This window comes from Nipponia nippon, unplaced genomic scaffold (assembly GCF_047370975.1).
Source record: "Nipponia nippon isolate SJK-2023a ecotype South Korea unplaced genomic scaffold, ASM4737097v1 scaffold_9, whole genome shotgun sequence".
Lineage (NCBI taxonomy): Eukaryota > Metazoa > Chordata > Aves > Pelecaniformes > Threskiornithidae > Nipponia > Nipponia nippon.
Window position 1 is genome coordinate 13,891,219 of NW_028262413.1, and position 22,821 is coordinate 13,914,039.

A 22,821-nucleotide genomic window follows, 5' to 3' on the forward strand; every position below is an offset into this window, starting at 1 on the left:
GTATGTCTGGAAATACCTGCTGTGTGATCCTTAATAGAGCTGGAGAACACCCATGGGGAACTTAATCCATGGGATGCCAAAGCCTGGAAGCAGGCAAAGAGCTGTTTGTGCTTTTAACCTACCCTGAAGAGTTTCTTCAAACACTTTTACCCCAGTAAAGCTCTCTCCAGGGAAGAAATTCAAGCTGGGACTGAAGACAGATAACAAAAATTCTGTGACCACACAGCACAGCTAAGCTCAGGACTTTCTTGAGACGAGAAGGCTGGCTACTCTTTCTCTTCACTGAGCTTGACAAGCTAATTAGCGGGGAAAGTTCCATCATGCCCCTGAGGAAGCAGCCGCTGGCAGAGGAGAGGCCGCGGGTAGTCTGGTGCAAGGGAAGGAAAGGTTTACCATTATCGATGCACTGGTGCACCAGTTTGTCTAGCTGTTCAGCTCCTGAGGGCTATTTCCTTCTTCAAAGGAAACACAAAATAAGATCTCCTGGTTGCTACCTGAAGCAGGTAACCACATATTTTTTTTCCCCCCGATCTGACTGTTGCATTATGCAAACTGCTGCCCTCTGCCGAAAACAAACCCCACAGAACGGAAGGGGTTTGAGCTGCCCTACACTGCGGTCTGGCAGCAAAGCCTAGGGAAACCGCTTTCAACACCTTTATCCACACATTCACTGGCAACGGTGCTGTTGGTATATACGTAACTGACTGGTACAGCACACAGCCCCATTGTAGTCTGCTCATTTTATATGGACGAGCACTTCCAAGTAGTCAGCGTTACAAGAAGCAAGGATGACAACAGGCTGGAGATGACTTAGAAACATATTCAAAACATGTCCTTTTCACAGAGTGCTGCAGATGGTTAAGACCAACACTGCTGACCTTATCAAACAATCCTTGTTCTTCCCCTCCCATACTGGTAGCTGCTGCTGTCCCTACTCCCCAGAAGTAGGAAAGGGCAAGTAACCTGCCACAGAGCAGAGGATAGCTAATGATGTTCAAAAATTTGGTGATGGTGGTGGTTTCAGCTTCTTCCCAGAAAAAGAGCAATTAATTTGTCTGCGTATATCCCAAAAAAATTTTCATGGAAAATTGTTTCTCTAGCTAGACCCTCCCTAGGCAAGTAATTTCTGAACCCTCTACCAATCCAGTTACCCATTTCAGGAAGGACTGTTAAGGGGAAAGCAGCATTACAAATGTGGCCACCAAGAGCAAGACGACATCTAGACAGATTCTTCATATCTTTAAAGTTCTGTACAGAAAATGAATTTTTACTCACTCAGATACAGCTCAGTTCCAACTCTTTCTTTTTTATTCCCTTTTTTTCTGCTTCAGAACCTGCAGGCATCATTCCAGAGCATCACTCCACAGCGCACATGCATGGTCCCAGCTCTGAAGAACTTACAGGGAGAAGCTACAAGGGCTTCTGAGGAGAAACTAGTGGCCGAAGTATGAAGAGAGGTCACGTTTGCCGATTCACTCCCTGGGCGTCGAGGAGGTTGTGCCTCCTGCTACCTGGAGTTTGCACACACAGTGCTGTCACTTACATGAGACTTGCGCATGCTTAAGGGTACAGAATTAGACCATTTCTCATGGCTCCCCGTTATTTGGATTGCACTTGACTGTAAAGCATTCAGAAAGACTGAGAGGTACTTGAAAATTTTAATTTCATAAAACACGCAAAAATAGTGTTGCAGAAAAAATTATGACAAAAATTGAGCGATTACATCAAAATCAATAGCTTTGAAAGGTAATTAAATTCTAAGCAACTGGAATGCTACGTAAACTAGCTTTTTTTTTTGTAAGGCATTATTTATCTTTTTTTCTTCGTATATTTTCTTTTAGAAGGAACATTTAGAAAGTTTTAAGCATTATGCCTTTGAGATAAATTGTATTTAAAGGTTACAGTGCAAAACTAGATATCTTAGTCCTATACAAGATGGTTTATTAATTGTTCTGGATACGCACATACTCATAAATTTGTTCATATAATTTGATGAGGGGAATTGATTTACTATCACAGTGAAATACTACATTAAATGCACATAATTCTTTCTTTATACTGCTCCTCCCCTCTTAAAAGCATTCTGTTTGACTGTATGCCATACTGAATTATTATTCTATAATCATCAAGTGATTTATTTAACTGCTACGGCACATACAGTTAACATTCATCTATATTCTTAGTCTAATTTCACCTTTATGTTTTCTGTTGTCATACCAACAAGGAAAAATTATGGATTTCATTTAAACTAAAGTACAGTTATGAAGCAGCAAGATAAGACAAGAGACTTTTTTATTCTCGTGACACATCTTTCTCAACAATGCAAATACAAAAAAATGCAAAATACCATCTTCTTGAAAGCATAAATAGTACAGAATCATCAGGTTGACAACTTTGTAATATATTAACCAAATATTGCTTGAGAAAAAAAAAAATCCAAACCCACTTTTATTACTGTCAAATAATTTAATAAAGGAAAGGCTGCAGACCAAGATGCTACGTGCGACAAGAACTGGAAGGACTTGTTCCACAATCCATCATGCTTGACCCAACATACGCTGAAGATAAAAATGATTATTCCTGACTCAACCTTCTATTTTATTCACAGAGCAGTACAATTTTCCATCAGCCTTAGCTCATGTGCATTTTTAGATGACTTGCATTCCAACAATTCTTGGGAGTTACTAACCAGCAAGATGAAACCTGATTAACACTACAGTCTCAGAGTACACAGAGTTCATTTCACATTCAGCGCAACAGCCTTTGCGTGCTCATCTTCTATGGCTTGGAAGATCGCCACAGTGTTTGCTTAGCCAAAACTGTACATTTCCATCTACACCTACACTGATTTTGGGCTCATGCTGACTGGAAATATGGCTGATGCACAGCACGTGTGACTGAAGACACCTTGAATCAGTACAACACACAACAGAATTGGCAGTAAGTCACTGGAAAGAACCGCTCCAACAAGAACATTTACATGCACTAGGTCACACTAGCAATGAGAAACCAAAAGCGAGAACCTACGTTATTTATTTAAAAAAGGAAGCCAAAAAAAAATGAGGCTTGATCATAAGAAATATTCATTCCACTGTATTTTAGGGGGTATAGAGATGAGTCAGTCAAAGTTACGAAGGCTTCCAGAAGTGATAGGAATTCTGAGGGAAGGGAGGAGAAGGGAAAGCAAGCGTACAATTTCATCCATCATCTGGGATCTTTACTCAACCGAACAGCCTGAAGTAGACCTGGAAAAAAACAGAGGCATCTAGATTCTCAACTCTGAGAAGATGACTTCAATCAGTATAGTCCTTTGAAACAAGTTAAGTTAGAAATTTAAGCAAAGATGAAAACACTGTATTAAATGTGTATATACACACACCAAGGATATATTTATATACAACAGTACCCACCAGAATACTGAGGTACACACTTGGTATGTGCTTCTACCCTAAATAATGCCATTTCTGTTATGTCCAACAGCACCACTCTCATATTCCAGCCCATGGCTGGGAAATGTTAAGCAACCCCAAGCTCTTGACTTTCAGTCCACAACAAATGCTCGTTATCCAACAGGGCTCACTGCACCAGGGAACCACGGCACCATAGGAACATGCTTTTCCAGGTACTCTCAATTATGTAAAGAACCATTTCTAAGGTAAAAGGGAGTGGAAAAAAATACCTGATCCCATGGAAACTATATTATTTTTCTTAGCCTAAGAGAAATACCTAAGCCGAAGTATTCCTTGGGGATACAATCTCCCAAATGACTGCCAAATGAGAAGAATAACTAAAAAAGCCAAAGCACATATTTTGTGAATGCCAAGAAGAGCTATTTTTTCATACTGAGAGTTTATTATTTCCACTTTAATTATATGTTCATCCAAAAATTATAAGCACAACAAGAGCTCAACTACCAAAGTGCAATTCCAACAAAACTTTTCAAAACATCTAGAAATAATCATAGAATCATAGAATGGTTTAGGTTGGAAGGGACGTTAAAGATCATCTAGTTCCAGCTCCCCTGCCATGGGCAGGGACACCTTCTACTAGACCAGGCTGCTCAAAGCCCCATCCAACCTGGCCTTGAACACTTTCAGGGATGGGGCACCCACAACTTCTCTGGGCAACCTGTTCCAGTGCCTCACCACCCTCATAGCGAAGTATTTCCTCCTCCTTTAGATCCAATCTAAATCTACCCTCTTTCAGTTTAAGGCCACTACTCCTTCTCCTGTCACTATGCTCCCTTGCGAAAAGTCCCTCTTCAGCTTTCTTGCAGTCCCCCTTCAGGTACTGGAAGGCTGCTATAAAGGTTTCCCCAGAGCCTTCTCTTCTCCCAGCTGAACAACCCCAACTCCCTCAGCCTGTCTTCGTAGGAGAGGTGCTCCCGCCCTCTGATTATCTTTGTGGCTCACTCCAACAGGGTATACATTAAATATTCCACAAAATACATGTGAAATCACATACAGCATGAAGTCCAAACACATTTTAAGCAATCTGACTTTTAAATAAAAGCAACTCCATAAAATTACTCATATATACATTAACTAAACATAAGTTATGTTTAAGTACCACATCTGTGATAATATGCAACACAAGTAGTTAATAACAATGTTATGACCTTTAACAAAAGGTTATGCAAAGAAAAAAACAATCACGGGTTTGGTACAACAGCATGAAAATAAGACTCCCAGAGTCCCACAGAAGTAGTTTCCAAATAAAGTCCTAATACTTCACCAAAACTTCCATAAAATTTCATTAAATACTTTCTGAAATTCTCATTATTTATTAAATACACATTAAAGTTATGTAAATGGTAAAAGATAAAAAAATACTATAATTTTGTATTTATAACTAAAAATTCAAAAAGTGCATGCCTATCTTCAGGAGGAACAGAATGCTTCCCTAGCCAGGTATCGCAGAAAAACAGTATTTTGGAAAACATATTTGATTGTTGTTCAGGGTCACCTTAAAGTATGTTAACCTCTGCTTCTCTACCCTTGGTCAGATACTTTCCCTTCTCTGGTAAAGACTGAGGAAGATGGAGGATGCAGTTACAGCACACGACAATACTTTGTAAGTCTCTACCCTTACCATAATACTAAAAAATGACATTATCTTCCTTCAGTCTCTCAAGTGAAATTCTCCACAGAGATTTTAGGCAACAGTTAAACAGTCCTTTTCTATGATCTAATTACCTTAAGCAGGGGTGAGAAAGAAGTTGTGTCTCAAAGAAAAACAAGGTGGGATCTGGGGAATGCCCTTAGTAGTAGGGGAATACATCTTCATGAAACAAAAGAAACCTCAAGATCCTGACATTGCGAACCTTCCCTGACAGCGTGCAGTATGAACCTCTGCAGCGACCAGCCACGCCTCGGAGCACAAAAGGTCAGTATTGCTTTCTATATATAAACATGCAATGTAAAGGCTAAGAAAACACATATCCCTGAAATAAACTTTAGATACCCCTCAAAACCCAGCTATGCAAAGCTACCAGTAACTTTCTGAGCAGCAGCAAGCCCTACGCTGGCACCAGACACACATCTTTATAACCATGAGCACACGGATCACAACCACCTTCGTGACTGCTCTACGCACACCAAACCAGTGAGCTTCTGACAAGCTGCAGTCCATAGTGTCAAGATGCCATCACTGTCAGCTGTAACAGGAAACTGAAGCTTGACCTCAGTCTGGCTTCAGCTGCGTAATGCACAATACATGGGGGTCACAAACAAGGATCATGACATACCCACCTGAATGGCCAGGAAAGCACTTGCTGTGTGAAAACAGTCAAATTACCTGGCACTGAAGACACTAAAAGCACAGCCTAATCAAAATGCAAAAGCTACCGTGCCACACTAACCATAAACTAAATCATCCTGTATAGGCAAGGGTTAAAGGAACTACACAACCATTTTGGTGAAAGGCAGCCCAGCAAATCCACATGGATACTCTCTCAGCTTCGTTTACTCGTTTCCTGCAAGCACTAGAATGTGCGGTTCCGTCTCTGGCAAACTGCTGAAAAGAAGCAGCACGTTAAGTGAAACTACATATCAAATTTTGCAGAAGTTTGCTAAGCATACTGTAGTACTAATACATCAATTTGAAACACTGGCTTCAATCCCTTGAAACTGTCCATTACATATGTAGTCCATAAAAGACCTGAATGGCGTGCAAATACATTTTCCTTATCTATACAGGGCTTGCCAGAGGTCACTGATGTCAAATGAAGTTTTTTCATACAAGGCAGATGGGGAGCACAGAAGAAACTTGATGTGCACTTCAAAGGGAAGAAATTCCTTCAGTCTGTGAGGCAGTTTTATGTCTCACTTAGTAATGAGTTTCTTTTGAAGAAATATTGTTACACAGAAATCTATTTAACTGGAATGCTGTTATACAGCATTCTCTGTTAACAAAAGTAGAATAATACACTCAGGACAGATTCCCTGCAAAACATTATTACAACTTTAGTGAGTAGATGGGTGGTCCGTCTAGTCTTTGCAAGAGGCTCACCTACTGCTGTCAGGCCAAAATACTTTACAGATGTGAATTTATTTAACTGAAACACATCCCGAGACTAATTTTCACTGAAATATATTGCTATTAATCAGGAAACAATTTGCACGGTGAGATCTGAATTGTTCCCATTGTTCTAAATGCTTGTTTACATCTGAGTATGTGACAAAATGTTGTTATATAACTTTTTTACTCATATGAAAGTCAAGACTTTGTGTCTGCGTATCGGCAAAGAGGTTTATGGTTCATATTACCTAATCGATGCTGCAAGAGCAGCATACGATGAGAGATGAAATGCAGAGCCCTGTGATAACGAAGAACAATAGCTCAACCACTGGTTAACTCATTTCATGCGTTTCTGCGTCAGTTTTCTTATCTGTACAAGAAAGGAAACAAAGTTCATCTATCTCTGCAAAGCACTTGGAGATATTTTGATAAACTATGTTATCCAAACACAGCATTTTCCAAGGTCAGTCTTCTCTGCACAGCTAAGGCATACTTAAATAAACTGATCTTCAACTTCTCCTTCTTTGGATTTACAAACATGATTACCAGACATTTCATTCCAGCATCCATTTACTTATGGAAGATTTAGCCAGCTCATTAGCACGCAGCAGGAGACAGTTTCACCAGGCAGGAGCCCCAGGCTCAGGAATGACCCTCAGAAGTCCTGCTTCCAAACTTAGTGAGAGCCAGGTGTGACTCAGATAATGAGCTCAGCCTTGCAAAAAGCAGGCAGTGTGCCAGCCAAACTCCACTGCACAACGCCACAGTAGACTCGCTGCGAAGACTGCAGTCTCTCATCATTTCAAATTCTCAGCCCATAAAGTACTTTAATGTACTTTACAAGCTATAAAGCATAAATGAATTGAGCTGTAAATGGACAAAACCTAGTTTCCTAGCTAAGCAATTAGTAAAGAGTATTAACGTCTTTATTATTTTTTTAAAAGACAGTAACAGCAATCCAGTGCATGGAGGGGAATCATACCCCTCATGGTAGTGGTGGTCAGTCAGATGTTTATGAATAGTACTGAAGTACAAGTAGCATATCTTAAAATAACTGCTGAATGGCCTGAGAATGGTTCAAAAGTAGGAAACAGAAAAATACGTGTTTTGACTCCCCATCTTCAAATGGCAGACTACTGTGCAGAGAACAACGGGGCAGGCAGGGGAGCTGCATTCATCAACTGTATGTGGTAGGCATCTCATATGGACACACACACAAAAAAATTCTTTACACCTCGTCTTTCCACAGTTCTCTGAGCACTTAAGAGCAGACACTGGTATGCAATATCGGATTGTTCGGGTCTATATATCCTGCCTAGATACACTGTAGAACATTGATACTCTACTGTTTTATTACTAAAAACCAATAAATTGCAAGTGTCATAATAAATCAAAAGTACCTTTTTGCATTACAAACACTTTTTAAAATTCGGTTGTTTGTAATGAGTCTTCCAGCCATGAACACATGTGAACAAAACCCTAACAGGACGTGTATGTTTTATCTTATCTTCCTAGCCAAGACCACATGGGGAAAAACACACCACCTTAGTGTCTAGACACTAGTCTTTGAACTTGACTCCTTAGAACATTGTCACTCTACTCCACTTAATGGGATATTGATTTTTTATACTTCACTCTCTGCAAATCAATATTCTAATAGACACACAATAGACTGGCAGAAGGATAGAGAGTACATGCCCATGAACCTGATGGAGATGATTATCCAGAAATGAAGGTCAAATCAAAGGAAAATTTAAACCTGACATGAGAAGAAGAGCGGCACAAAGAGAAGAGTCTGTAAGCAAGGGAATTAAAAAAAAAAAAAAAGTATCCAAGATTAATTAGAGAAGGAAGAAGACACGACCTAAAGACAGCATGGATAAGGCAGCTAACAAACTCTTAACCTGGGAATGATAGACTGAAATCCCTTTGGACTGCCTGCAGTCAATGCCACAATTTAAGAAGCACTTTAGGTCTCCTGCAGGAAACATCTCCAGTATATTACAGAGGAGATGTACTTCCTTTTAAAGTAAAATCGCAAGTTTAAATATCTGAGAACTATCTGAATAGCCTATTCAGAACAGAGTCAGACAGAAACCACGTGCAACGTAAAATAAAATACTTAAAAGGAATGCCTTATTTTTCCACAGTTCGGTTCTGTAGGAAACCAGGAAGCCGAAGAGAGCCTTCAAACAGGCTCTTTTAGCAAAAGGCCTTCTTCTGATCACGTCTTTCTGGTGCAGGCAGCGAACAACTTTTTATGCTATGGAATTTAAAGTGGCCATCTTGCATGGCCTATTAACTTGCTGGTGTAAATTAAGGCAAGCTTGAGACAGAAAATACTCCAATGGTCCAGACAAACAGAAGACCAGTGCAAGAGTATTCCTGGGGCAGAGTATCCCCATACACCAGTGGACTGGGAACTGACCGAGTGTCAGTCCCACTGAAAACCACCTCAGGGGTTACAATGGAAGCCAAGCTGCAAATACACATGAAGTACACTCTCTCTGCAAATAAGGCAAACTTACCAGGCTACGCAAGGGGGAGCACAGATCCAGGGAAGTTATAAATACTCTCCACTTGGCATGATGAGGTAGCAATGCAAGCTGTGGCCAGTTGTGGGCTCTCCAGCTCAAAAGACAGGTAGAAAAACTGGAGATGATCCAGCAAAAGACTTCCACGATGGGCAGGAGACTAAGCATATGACCAATAAGAAAAGTTTGAGGGACATATGCTTGTTTATTCCAGCAAGGGGGACACTATGGGGTAATCTAAAGCAATGCTATGAAGAGTAATTACGAAAATGATAGTCAAACTCCTCTCAGTAGTGATAAATAAGGTATTAATAAGGCAAAAAACTTGCATCTAGGGAAGTTCAGGTTTGACATTTTGCAAAAAAAACTTTCACTGGGAGGCTGGTACAGCCCTGAAACCGATACCCAGAGAGGCTGCGAAATCCCAGGCCTTGAGAGTTTTCCAGAGGTCAGCTCAAGAAAGCCACGACTGACCTGATCGAGTACTGGCAACACTCCCAGTTGAAGAAAGGGTTGCACCACATCACCAGAGTTCCCTTCCAACCAACAGTACTGATGATGACACTACAAATACATGAAATCACTGTATTATGCATTAATAACTTGAGATTTCTTAGCTTCCACCACATTGACATTAGAAAGAAACCTCTTTAAAAAAGCTTCCTTGATTCTAGGGTCTTCTGCCTACCAGAAAAGACAAGAAGCTTTATATCTACTTTTTTCTAGACTAGGATTATGTCCAGTTTCCTGAGCACAGCTCCGTTACTTGCAGTCTGATGAGTCATAGGTTCACACACGCTCCTGAGCTCCACCACCTTGTTAAAATATAGAATATCAGCCACAAAAATCCAGTGAAGTGACATGAAGACAGTTCTCAAATGAACTCACTGTTCCAGGCACAGTTAACCTTCCAAACTCCAATTATCAGATGAATATTAAGAAATGTGAGAAACTGCAGAGAACAGTCATAAAAACAACTAATGAGCAGAAAGCATTATTTATATAGGCAGAAAAAGCAACAGCTATATGCATGCAACGTATCAAAGAAAAATTATTCATATAGTCTCATCCTAGAGTGTTGCAAAAGAAATTCACAGCTGCACCAGGTGCCTTAGTTCAGCAACACAAAGTTCACATACAGTTCACTCTTTCAGCTCCGTTTTAAGCTTTCTTGCAAGAATTTTACATAACAAATTAAAATGAGCTTTCATCAATTTTTCACCCAACTGGGACATCTCAATAGTTCAACCCATTCATAGTTCAATACAATAGAAGCCCTGGGTGGGAGAAGGAGGAGGAGGAAAACACTGGATTTTCCATGACCTTTTGCTGATTTCCAAAACCCTGTCATGTAAGCAATCTGTTTCTTTTACTACAGAGTAATGACTCATTACTTCTGTCATTTAAAAATGGAAAAGAATTCCATCTGGCACTAAGGATTAGCAGCCAAATTATGTGTGTCTTGATCTAAAGGTCGATTTGGTAATAACAGAAAGCCCTAAACTACAAAAACAAAGTGTATTTTAATATCTGCAATCATTCAACATTTCAGCATCCACCTTATAAAACTGATCTACCACCTTCCCCACAACGAGAAGCACTCACAGGATGAAAGCATCAACCCCAAGAAGGCAGGGCTCAGAGGCATCCATGGGAAGCGCTGTACTGCTGCTTGGGTGGACAAACCAAGAGTGACAGGCTGTGCGTATTTAAAGCCTTCCACCATTTTCATTCCATTCAGTTATGAAGTGCTGATACTACAGGTACATTTCCTTTACATTCACAGCAGCATACATTGATCCAAGCTTCAAACTGATCCAAGTACTCCCCAAAATTCTACTGGCCAGATATTGGGAGGCACTGACCTCCCAGAAGTTCCTCTTCCATACCTCTGTAAGAGAAGGCTCTTACAGGCTGAGTGCAATCCTGAACAACCCCGTTCATTATCTTTCTATCAATTCTGCTATCCCCATTAACTGTCAACCCACAAACACAGACTTCACTGTCCAATCTCACCTGTACCTCTCCTGGTGTTGGTCAACTTCTCTTCACAGGCCGGAGGAAAGGGACACAATAGGTGAAGACTCTTTCCATTTCCTGAATGTCACAGAAAAAGGGATCAGAAAAGTCACGTCAGTAACCACCGCACAGAAAGAGAGACACAAATAATCCCTGTGCCCCTCTGACAAGGTACTTCTGTCTCCTAAGTCTGAGGAGCTCATGTCTGGAGGTGATAACTGATTTCAAACGGAAAACACATGGCTCACGCAAAGGAAAAAGGAGATGAAAAGATGGCAAGAGCTCCCGCAACCTTAGGCCCCAAAACAACTGGCCCAAGGGGCAAATGGAAAAGCTAGTGGAACCACCAGCACCCAAAGAACACAAGTGTGACTCCTTTTGCCTAGCCACAGCTGTTTGCTGTTCAGAGAAAAGACTGGGTGAGACCAATTGTGACTGCTCTCAGCTTATCACGCTGCACAAAACCAATTTTGTCATGATTGCTTTAGAACATCATGTGTAGCACTCGCAAGGCCTCCCAGATCAAGCCAGAGCTTGGTTCCATGGGTTCCTATCTCCCTTCACCCAGAAAACGAATTTGACTGAATTATCTCCTGACAAAGTAGCCAAGGCAAAGATCAGGGCCTTCTTGCTCTGGTGTCCTGTATGTATAAAACCTGCCAAATCTTTTTCCGTCCCCAGACAAAAGGAGGTAGCCGCTGCCGCCGCTGCCCAGCTGCACCTGGCAGAATTTCTGTGCCTTGTAACATCTGAACACAAGGCTCCCCACCCACATTACAAAACACATTAAATTATTTAAAAACCAAAAATATAAAAGGTTAACTAAAAATATAAACCAGCCAGGAAGAATTAAAAAAAAAAACAAACAAACCAACCAACCAAACAAAAAAACCAAACTCTAATACCTTCAAAATATGCAAGGATTTACAGCCACATGAAGAATTTCAACAACTCAGTAGTTTGTAATTAACATTTTAAATTACTCGGTTTTGAGTACTTCCACATCACAGAAAGCCACACCGGTTTCTGGAGGGGCAGCCCCATCGCAAGGGGCAACCCACGGCGGCAGCCACGCTGCCCTCCCCAGCCCCGGCCAAGGGCAGCCTCCTCCCGCGGGCGCACGGCGGCACCCCCGCAGCGGGCGGCCCGCCACCAGTCCGGCCTCGCTGAGGGAAGGCGCGCCACAAGATGGCGGCTCGCCGCCAGCGCCCGGCCACCGCCAGCTCCCGCTCCCGCGCCGCCGCTCTAAGCGACCACGGCACCTGCGCGCCCGCACGCATGCGTCACTCCCTCTGCCCAACCAGAGGGAGGCTCCGGCCCAGATAGCCAATCCCCAGAGGGCCAGGGGGCGGGGACGGGACGATGGCGGCCGGGGCGGATCTGAGCGGCGGGCTGGAGCCGGTGGCCGTGGCGCTGTGGCCGCCCGGGGAGGCCCCGCCGGCCTTTCAGGTAGGGGCGCGGGCCGGGGCGGGCACCGCGCCCGGGACGGGAGGGCGAAGCAGCCAGCGCGGCCGGGGGCGCCTCAGGGCCCCTGCCAGCCTGCCCCGGCCGCCGCCAGCCCCTGCCCTCCCGCGTAGCGCTCCGCGGGAGGGGTGGGGGGCTGGCTGCGCCTCCGCCACCAGCCCCTCGGTACTGGCCTCGTTACGTGCTCTTTCTTCGCCGCCCCTTTCGCTTACATATATAAACGCTTTTTTCCCGGTATGTGGCATTCTGCAGATTTTAATCGCGCAGTTAAGACGTTACTTTTTAGGAGGAATAAAGCTCTCGTGCTACGGCGCGTTAGCGCTGACCGTAGGCTGAAAGTAGGCTGGGAGTAAAAATCTGACAGGCTTGCAGACGCTTCCCGCTGCACAACCGTCTGAAGTGGTTTAGCAGAAAAGGTGTAATCTAGAAATACAGGTCGGTACTTGAAGCTTTTTTCATACTTTCTCAGGCATAGCCCAGTTTCTGCTGTCTTCTGTGTTACTTGTAGGAAGTTCCAAACGCATTTCCTGGAAGTAGACCTTCTTGCCTAGGAGTTTGCTTCAGCCATATCAGAGAGTCTTCAGAAAACAGAATGAAGAAACTTGTAGTAAGCCTGGGGAAAAAAATAAAGACGTAATCCAAATAGACCCTAATCTTGCTAAATTGCGTGGTGTGCTAATATTTTACAGAAATAGGAATGCTTGTACATGGCGAATGGCAGAAGAAGGGAACAGATAAGGGACTATTAAACTTGTTTTTGAGTAAAGCCAAATGACTGGGCTGATGTTTATGAAAAAAGAAACTTATGAATGAACTGGCCTGTTGCCCAACACCCAGAAGCTACCAGACTTAAGCTACTGTGAAATGTAATATTTAGTAATAGCACGTACTCCAGGTTTCTAAATAAAGCTTTGCAAGCTGAATGCTGAGAAGAAAGTATAAATATACATGTAGCTGGTTTTATATTTTGATTTTCAAATCCAGCAAAGTTTCTATCAGCTTTTATTTTGCAACAGTTCATAATGCTATAATCATTCACCTGCTGGGGGCATTAGTGTAATTTTGACAACCTGATTTTCAACTTGGGTTGTTTGAACGGAACCACATCTGTTCCCATAGACAGAATTTAGGGTGAAGCAAATACCCTCTCACGTTTTACCCCGATGATAGAGTAGTTAACTGAGCTTTTTTTCTAAATATGTAGAGGTGTGCTAGTGCAACACCATCACCACTTTGTAATGGAATTAGAATGAGCAGGTCTGAGTACATTTTGAAGAGATATATTGAAGGTAACAAAATGGGCATTTGAAATTCTGTAACTTAAAATAGCTATCAACTAACCTTATAAATAGCTTATTGAGCATTTTGAAGGGGGGAAAATTACTTTAAAGATACTTTGCTATTTCTATAAATAAAAATCTTCTCTAGTAAACTAGATCCAATTAGCGGACATGTTTTTCCTGCTAATTTTTTTTTTTTTTCTGGCTATTGACTTTTTTGGTCTATACGGAATATCTGATTTGCGTTCTTTAAAACATTTTAGCAAAGTTAGAAGAATTTTACAGGAAAAAGAAGTGCTCGTCATTTCAGTTCCCCACATTCAGAGATCAGTCATTGCCAGACACAGACTTAAAAATTTGATAGCCTCTATGGAAAGAAGTGTTGAACGTGACAAGGATTTGACTGCTGTTCTCTTCGCAGTATAGCCCAGACAACGTGGCTGGAGCAGACGGAGACATTGACCCCACTGAAGTCACCTTTCCAGGATGTTCTTGTCTTACCCGCTCCTGTGTGGTTCACGTGTGCTCGTGTCTTTGCCGTGGTGAAAATTACAGCAATTTGTGCCTCAGGCCTACAGACAAAGAGGAGAAGTATGCCAGGCCTGTTTTTGAATGCAATGCCATGTGCCAGTGTGGTGAATCCTGTCAGAACAGGGTTGTTCAGAGGGGTTTGCAATTCAGGCTTGAGGTATTCAAGACTGAGAAGAAAGGGTGGGGTCTTCGCACTCTGGAATTCATAGCTAAAGGAAGATTTGTTTGTGAATATGCTGGTGAAGTTTTAGGCTTTAATGAGGCACGCAGAAGAATTCAGGCCCAGACATCAAAGGATTCAAACTATATTATAGCAGTGAGGGAGCATCTCCATAGCGGGCAGATAATGGAGACATTTGTGGACCCTACATACATTGGTAACATAGGCAGATTCCTGAATCATTCTTGTGAACCAAATTTATTTATGGTGCCAGTTCGAGTTGACTCAATGGTGCCTAAACTGGCACTTTTTGCAGCTACTGATATTTCTGCTGGAGAGGAACTTTCATATGATTATTCTGGAAGATTCCATAATTTACCAGTAACTAATGGAGAACAAAAATCTTTAGAGGAAGATAACAGATTGAGAAAACCTTGCTACTGTGGTTCCCGCACATGTGCTTCCTTCTTACCTTGGGACAGCTCCCTCTTTTCCACACCAGACACTTGTTCAGGGAGCTCTCCAGAGCTTTTCAGTCCCTAAGCACACCTAACAAATACAATTTTCTCTAGGAGTTAGGTTGCAGTTAAATAGAACGCTAATTGTGTATTCCACCAAGGAAGTGCATGTGGTTTTGAGTAACAGCTAGAAGACAAGATTTTGAGAATAACTTCTGCAACAATCCTAGAGACTGTTTTCAAGGTGGATGGTATGATAATGACGGAGCACTGGAGCTTCAGGATGTTCTGAAATCAGTTACTAAGCCAGGCCTGGTGGTTTTTTTTCTTGATTTGTTCTGACAGCTTGCTGTATGATAAAGCACCTCTCAATCCGTACCTTTCAGAAAGAATGAACTTGAACATTGGTACACAGAAAGGACATGTGATAACAACAAGAAATGTCACTGAAAATTACACGAGAGAATGAGACGAAGGAATGTTGACATTTGCAAGAAGGGCATTAGGTTTCTTAAATCCCATTAAAATAATTTATTTTTTTAATTACTTGCTATAATTGTTTTTTGTTCCACGAAACATAAATAACTGATTATTATTGATGTAAAAAACTTGCCCAGAAAGATGAGCCTGAATGCTTTGTCCCGCGTCCCTCCCCCGCCATTTTCCATCTCCAGGCACATCTAGCTGCATGCCAAAATCTGGTTCGAGTGACTAGTTCAGTTTCATTACCATTTAGCTTCTGTGTAAATGGCACAGTTCTGCAGGCTCTGAGAAGTGCAATCATCCCATCTTTTTAAATCCTATCTATCTCAAGGCTCATCTAATAAGATTTCTGCAGTAATAGCAAGCAGCACGTCCATGTTACTTTCCAGCGCTATTATTACATGCGCAAGAAGCAAATTCAGACTCTGCAGTCTAAAGCAGTACAATATTTCGACTTCTGAAATGGATTAAAGTAGGAAATAGAAAAGTACGTCTGAACAACAACAAATTTGTGTTTTAATGTTGTTGAACAGCTGGCAGATACGTGAGCATTCCTTTCAGCTACTAACTGGTTTGTTTTCACTATTCCTACAGAGCTAAACAGTATTAAGCAAGGCCTCTCCTTTCCCAGCAGAGGGAGAAGGTCATTGCCTCTTTTCATCATTCTTGCCCAGATCTAACAAGCACACGCTGCTTTACTGACCGTCTCCTTACACCAGGGATACACGAGAGAGCTTATCAGATGGGGTACGTTCCGCAACTGCACGTTACTTCACTTCCGTTCTAGAATGATCAAATTAAGGAAGCTTCAAACAGACTTGTTTTGAAATTCCCCCAACTTTGATATACAAGACAGATAAACTACAATGCTGCTTTTTACAGTCATGCCACAGTGCTCCATCAGTGGCACAGGCCCCTGGGTTATTTGCTCTGCACAGTTGGATCTTTAAGTGTATTCATAACCTTTGACAAAACACACACACACGAGGCAGCGTATCTGGGGGGGATCTGCTGTTCTGCAGGCCATCAGCAACTTTTTTTTTATTAAAAAAAAGACAGCTTTTATTTAGACCTGAAATATTAACCTGATACTGACAAGGGATAAAGGACATTTTGCTGCTCTTATTTTGCTATTTGCTAAACAAAATCTTACTTTGTGTTTACCTATACTTCCTAGATAAACGTCAGTGTTAGCTTCTCCCCGTTTAATGTATACCTTCATGCTTCATCATGAAGAACCTCTGTTGAGATTTACATACGGCTGTGGTTTTAGTTTAAGATAAAGATCACCATGTGATTTTTCTTAGGGTTAATCATTAAGTGTCACTTCTGTCAATACAGAAAGCTTCCAAAGGATTTCAGCTGCTTGTCAAAAGTAATTTGCAAGCTGAGTGGCCATTAACTTTACTCCTTGCCTGACTAAGGGTGCCTGCTTCTACAGCAGAGAAGTTCTCCAGATCCTGCAACTCGGAATGCACACTGCAGCAGATACCTGAGTACAGCTTGGGTTGCGAGGTCTCGTCCTATTTAGAGGCTTATTATCTGGTTTTCTTCCCCCAAAGGGCATTGCGCCAGCCACTCTCAGCCTGCAGGACTGGAGGGCTGGGAGTGGATGATCCAATCTACTTCCTCCTTCCCTCCTGGAAAAAGTTTCAGGACTAGTTTTATACCATCTGTATTCCCATTCCTCAAGATTAGATGGGTTTTCAAGATGACGGCACTGTTTGCTAGCTTCCTGTTATGAATACGTACTTGGCGTGATTTTGAGTAGTTAAGGAAGTGTAGATTCAAAAAAACCAGCCCCAAAACACAACCCCCCCAAACACCGCTAGCAGTATCTAGCCCTTGCATCACCAGCCTTAGACCAGAGAACACAGCCGAGCCTTCTGTCTCTGCAATCCTACCCTTTCAGTCCCAGCCAGCCGATGCTGCTTCTAGCAAGTGAACTGCATATCAATTACCTGGCCAGAACAAACCTCCACAGCACGGAGCAACAAGGGAGCGTTGTACTGCTGAAAACAGCCAGCCCCATTAAAGGCCTTGCAGGAACATGAAATAATAGGTTGTCATTGACTTCTAAACCATCGTGGCAATTGTTAGCGGCCTTTTTCCATATAGCAGGTGCTTTATACTCCACTATACCTTAGCGCTACAGCTGCCTGGGGGTGTGGAGCAAAATCCTACTAAAAAGAAAAAAAATCCTCTTACAAGGGACTAAAGAAAATAGACCCTTGTTTCTACCTGCTGCATTTCTGTTCGCTTTTTCCTTCGGGTTCCTTTCAGCTTCCGAGTCCCACTCTGCCACTGCAGTTCAGCCGGCTCTTTCACAACGAGGCCAACCAAACCCCTCAAAAGACTCTGAGCTCTGTGCAATCCTCCCTCCTTTCTAGTCTCAAATTGCAGTAATGATTATCGGTATTTCAATAGTCAATACTCATACAACCTTGGAGGGTTACTTTCCCATTGAAATCTGATCAGATTAATTCAAGGACATTTAATGAAATATCTTGTAATAAAATACAGTAACCATTATCCAAACAAAAGCAGCATGAATGGGACACATTCCACCATCTCCGCAGAAGACCAGGACGACTTTCCTCCACGTGCCACCCACAGCACAATGAGTGTTGACTGACATATACCTGACAGCGTGGCATCATCAAGCTGTGTATTTAAATAAAGTTATAAGGATTTTCCAATATATGGAATTGTGTGTGTATTTGTAATCACAGATTTTTTCCAGAATAAAACCCAAAAACAGTGCTAGGCAAAATCTTTTATAAAGTACATTCCTTCCTGTGGCAGACGGACAGAAATAAAGATAGAAAGGCTCTTTCCCTATTGCTTTTGGTAAAACAGATGGTTTTAATGCATAGATTTTAATTAAACATTTAATGCTGCTAAGGCAGTCTTTACCGCACAAATATTTACCACGGCTTTTATCATGCTTATGCGAGTGCCAAGTCATAGTGGTGTATTTTGAGATCATTTTTTTCTGCTTGCTAGAATTACCTTTACCCCCCACTGGAGGCTGGTGTTTGTTGAAGGGCTCCTCAGACCTTCTCCAATGTCTTCCTTTCAACATGAAACACTCAGCAGAGAAGGAGCTGGCGAGCAATGGATTTGTATCAACCCCAGGTTGTATCAAACCCAGACCTGACTTACTACAGTAAAGACAATGCTGGGAAGGACTGGCGTCAATGCAAACATTTTTGTTAATCCACCACTGACTGTTTGGTCTCAAAGCAGCTGACAAGGCGGCCAAGTTCAGTCTGTTTTACACAGAGGCGGTTAAGAGGCCTGGTAGAGGGCAGCAGCACAGCTGGTGGCGACACGTTCTGGTGCGGAGCTTACTGCAGAGGTGATTTCTTGTTCAGTCTCCACTTCGAGCAAGCAATTACCTGGCACAGAAACATGATGAGATACCATGTCCTAGAGTGAGTGACAGTGCAAAACACTTTGAGAGCTACCTCATTTTGGGATTTGAATGTTTTTCAGGCCTTTCACATTATTCCCATTTCCCTTCCTCCTTGCTAAAATTCCTCTCCTTTTAAGTGGGATTTTTTTTTTTTTTTTTTAAAACAGAACAGTTTCAAAAGCTACCTTATTAGGCCTTAGGGCTAGTAACAGTTACATCTGCCATCTTTTCACTTTAATGGTCTTGTCTTCAAGTGAAATAATTTGTTAGGTTCAGTTTCTAACGATGCCAGTTTGCAATTTGCAAGTCCCCAAAACAAACCTTATACCATGTCCGAGAGAAATTAAAAAGAAATTGCCAGTGTTTTTCCACCAATAAAAGTCTTCAGCATAAAGAAATGCTTGAAATTTTATTCAAATACATACATCATTTCTAATCATCACCACCCTGAGGATTATCATCCCTCATTGCAGAAGGCACTTTGTAAAGAGGAGCAAGTATCTCAATGGAAAAAAAAACAAACAAACCACATTTCTGGACCAGATTTTCACTGCAACAGGAATGTAATACAAGGGCTGCACTAACCGCCCATGTCTATAGCTGTCTGTCTTCCAGTCCTCACCTCTTCTTAATCCCTTCAATTTTCTTTTAAAGCTGTCTAGAAGTTTATGAAGTCCTTGTTTATTGGATTTGAGTGTAGAAATTCAAACTATACATAAATAAAAATTGAATAAAGATCTTTTCTAAAGGAGCTATTAATTAACTTTCTAAAACACAATCGGCATGTTTCTGCTCGGTTTTTGCTAGTTAACTCTAGAATACTCTCGCTAAAGCCAACAAAATTCACCGATAAAAAGTTTGGTCAGGATAAAAGTCCAGGCCAGCTTCCCCAAAGATAAATACAGGAAGGTTCTTCAAGCAATGGTGAGTAGCGTCGGATTTTTTTCCCCCAGCGGGAAGTGTAAGCACTAGATTTTTCTATTCCGTGTCATCAGCAAGTGGCACTCCACACATCTCTTCTTCCCTGGGTGAAGTTCAGCCCTTCGCGTCTCGTGCGACAGCCCACTTGGTCACGGTGGCTCCGGCAAGGTGTCTGCGGCGCAGCGGAAGCCCAGATTCGAAGCAGAGCTGTCAGGAGTGTTTTGACTGCGGGCCGCGCAGCGATACCTGTAGCAGTAGGACTGGAGAGTAAGCGGGGTGGGGGGGAAGAGAGAACTTTAGAGGATATAACAGCTTGTGTTTCCTTAGGGAAGGGTTTGTTAGGTTAATATAGCAAAACATTTCAAATGCTGTTGGAAAGATCAATGAACTGATACAGATCAAAATCACTGTTAGAAATAAGGGAGAACCCACTGTGCAGAGACCAGTTGCAGCTGACACAAAAGAAAGGTCATTTGCATGGCAAAGCGTCCGATAACGAGTGTCAACTAGTAATATATCCTGCTCCTGGAAAAAGCAAAAATAACCATTCTGCTTCTCCTCAGACAAAAAGAAAGCATCTCAGTGCCTTGCTCTGTGTATCAGTACTCTAAGGGACAAGTAGAAGTGGACGGGTACTGGCACCTGTCAAAAAACATTTCACTGAATGAGATGCAACAAGAAGAAAGGAATAACTGGAAGCAAGCTCCTTCCCGGTATTCCTACGGCTAGCATTTGAGGGATATTTGTAATCAAGATATAATCTGGGCTGGTGGCTATAAGAACATTGACATTTAAAATTAAGGCATTGATAAAATGATGCAATTGCAATTCATATATTCCTGGTAGACAACTTTGAACGCTGTCCTCTTCCAGAATGGGCTGCAATCACACAGCAGCTGCCTCTCAGAAAAACAAAAGGAGAAACCACCACTGCCATTTCATTTCTTTAAGTGAGAAAGGAGCACAAGATGATTTCACAGGACTTGTCCTTACACCCATCAGATACAGCCATTTGATGCCACCGATGCATGTCAGTGGGAAACATCAGTGTTGTTTGCCTTGAGCTTGTAGGATTTGATATTTCTGTGACAGAGCAATTAGATCAAAAATGTCACCTTAAAAGATTCAGAGAAGGACTGCTGCAGGGTGCTTCGTACAAGTTATTTTGAGAATGGCTGTTAACTTATACACAACCAAATGAATCTAAACAGGACAAAGTCGTCTGACAGCAGGGTATAGACGCTGGTCTATAACATGCTTTGTATGCCTGGCTCTACAGATTTGGCCATGTCTCAGTGCATGTTAATATACTTACATGCCTTGAAAAAAGGAAAACCTGTGCTATTCACAGTGCTACAGATCTCAGTTATCTGACATTAGGAACGGTGGTTTCCAAACCGCAGAACTAAGCGGTTTTAGCAGTTTGCTACATTAAGTCAGGCCGCCCAGAAGCAGTTATCCATCGTAGCATGGAAGGACAGCCACAGTGGTACTTTCACTCATAAAGCGCTGGGGTAGCAGACGGTGCACTTATGTAGCAACTCCAGAACAATCCATCCCAGTTCTGCCCCATTTTGCCGTTACTTCAGAAGACCTGGCTCAGGCTTTCTGTTCCCATCCTCCCGCTACAGGCTCCTGGCCTCTGACAAAAAACCATTTGCATTCAGGCTGGTTCAGCTGCATGTACTGGAATGACTTCTGGAATGGCTGGGTTAAAAAGAAAACACCCATTTTTGGAGGGGATGGGTGGCAGAGGAGAGCAGGGAGGAGAGGATAGCTTTTCTCCTTTAAACCCAGATCCCTTCAGGAGTTCGGGCACAGCTACTAAACAGTTCCATTTGTGTGACCACGAGGGTGGTGACAACTTAAACGGGCTCTGCCAGGAGGAGAACAGCCCTGTGAACCAGCCGTCCCCACAGAGGCCACAGGTCACTGGTGTTTATCTCCACCTGAGGAGACGTGATCTTCACCAGCTCTTCCACAGCAGCGGGGAGCCCGAGAGCAGCCCTTGCCCTCAAAGAGGGGTGCACGCCGCCCCCATCTCACACTGCAGAGGTCTACCCTAAACCTAAAATAGGATTGAGAAGCTGAACTATTCTGAAAATTAAAGCAGCTGCTAAGCGTACATGTAAAAAGGTGCAAACTTTAGCCTTTGTCAACTACCTTTGAGAGGTAGAACAGCAGTAGAACAGATAAGTTTGAATAGATTTTTAGGCACCTAATAAAGAGCCCTTGTACTAATAGTATTCAGTGTTTTTTTTTGTCTTGATACACAGCCTAGTTTTATCACCTACAAAAAAGACTAGGACAGGCTAGAATCTTCACAAGCCTTTAAAATGGGTCACATTATTCATCACTGAAGAAGAGTCTATTCTAGTGTTAATTTAATCAAAACTGCTAATTAACATCTGACATTGATTTCACCTAAGAAGGAAATCAGTGTAGAAAATGGGATCTCACTGTAGAAAATTTAATCTAATTGTGAGAATGATTTGCCAGCTGCAGGCTTTGAAAGGGGAAAAAGAACAGGACAGCTTTAATGAAAAAGGAGATCTACAATGAGCATTTTTTCCAGTGCGGCGTGAAGAGAGTTTAAAACATGACCCGTGTCATGAACAGCTATTGCATTGTGCTGGTAACCAGACTTTTCAGAAAGAATTTCAAGTCTGCTATCAACTAAGCTGAAACACTCATCTCCCTGCAATCTTTCTGCAAAGACCTGATATCCTTTCTGGATCAAGAGTCGTTCTAAAATTAAAAAGTCACACCCATACTTTCTACTCTTACAAGCATCATTCAAGCACTATAATGAAAATAGTATTAGAGACATACATCAATTTTAACTTCAACAACTAAAAAAAAACCACACTGGGTACAGCTGTTTGTTTTAATTCCAAGCTAACCAAAAAGAATTCCTTAAGGCCCTCAGGTATTGCTCTTCCTTAAATTGCATTAAACCCCTTAACAAACACCCAGGCTGCCAGGCAACAATGTCAGAAGATCAGGTCATTGTCAAGTCAGGTACTTCCAGAGG

At 42.1% G+C, this 22,821-nt stretch overlaps 2 protein-coding genes and 1 long non-coding RNA gene across 14 annotated transcripts in view; 1 reads left to right on the top strand and 2 right to left on the bottom strand.

Annotated features, from left to right (window-relative positions):
• Positions 1–1,907: 1,907 nt before the first annotated feature.
• LOC148050104 (uncharacterized) lies at positions 1,908–12,115 on the bottom strand. The gene is made up of 3 exons (XR_015701385.1): positions 11,978–12,115; positions 11,070–11,150; positions 1,908–3,245 (listed from the first exon to the last, which is right to left on the bottom strand). It is a non-coding gene; the product is annotated as an uncharacterized LOC148050104 (long non-coding RNA).
• Positions 12,116–12,316: 201 nt separating this feature from the next.
• On the top strand, positions 12,317–19,113 carry LOC104017008 (histone-lysine N-methyltransferase SETMAR). Of its 9 annotated transcripts, none has more exons than XR_015701383.1 (5): positions 12,317–12,521; positions 13,045–13,143; positions 14,238–14,407; positions 16,043–16,195; positions 17,993–19,113. XR_015701383.1 is itself a non-coding variant. In XM_087744235.1 (4 exons), the coding sequence occupies exons 1-4, from the start codon at positions 12,435–12,437 to the stop codon at positions 16,056–16,058; spliced, it is 372 nt and encodes a 123-aa protein (XP_087600361.1). In that variant the 5' UTR covers positions 12,317–12,434; the 3' UTR covers positions 16,059–17,985. The 9 variants fall into 9 exon arrangements, 5 of the variants coding, with proteins under 5 accessions (XP_087600361.1, XP_087600358.1, XP_087600356.1 ...); XR_015701381.1 differs by lacking the exon at positions 17,993–19,113 and adding an exon at positions 16,756–17,985; XR_015701382.1 differs by lacking the exon at positions 17,993–19,113 and adding an exon at positions 16,790–17,985.
• Positions 19,114–19,256: 143 nt separating this feature from the next.
• The window catches only part of SUMF1 (sulfatase modifying factor 1), a 38,000-nt gene continuing 34,435 nt past the window's right edge, over positions 19,257–22,821 (bottom strand). For all 4 annotated transcript variants that reach the window (XM_087744228.1, XM_087744226.1, XM_087744227.1 and 1 more), the window contains one exon: positions 19,257–20,047. In XM_087744228.1, coding sequence (XP_087600354.1) covers positions 19,937–20,047 — 111 coding nt within the window. In that variant the 3' untranslated portion in view covers positions 19,257–19,936. The remainder of the gene's footprint in view (positions 20,048–22,821) is intronic.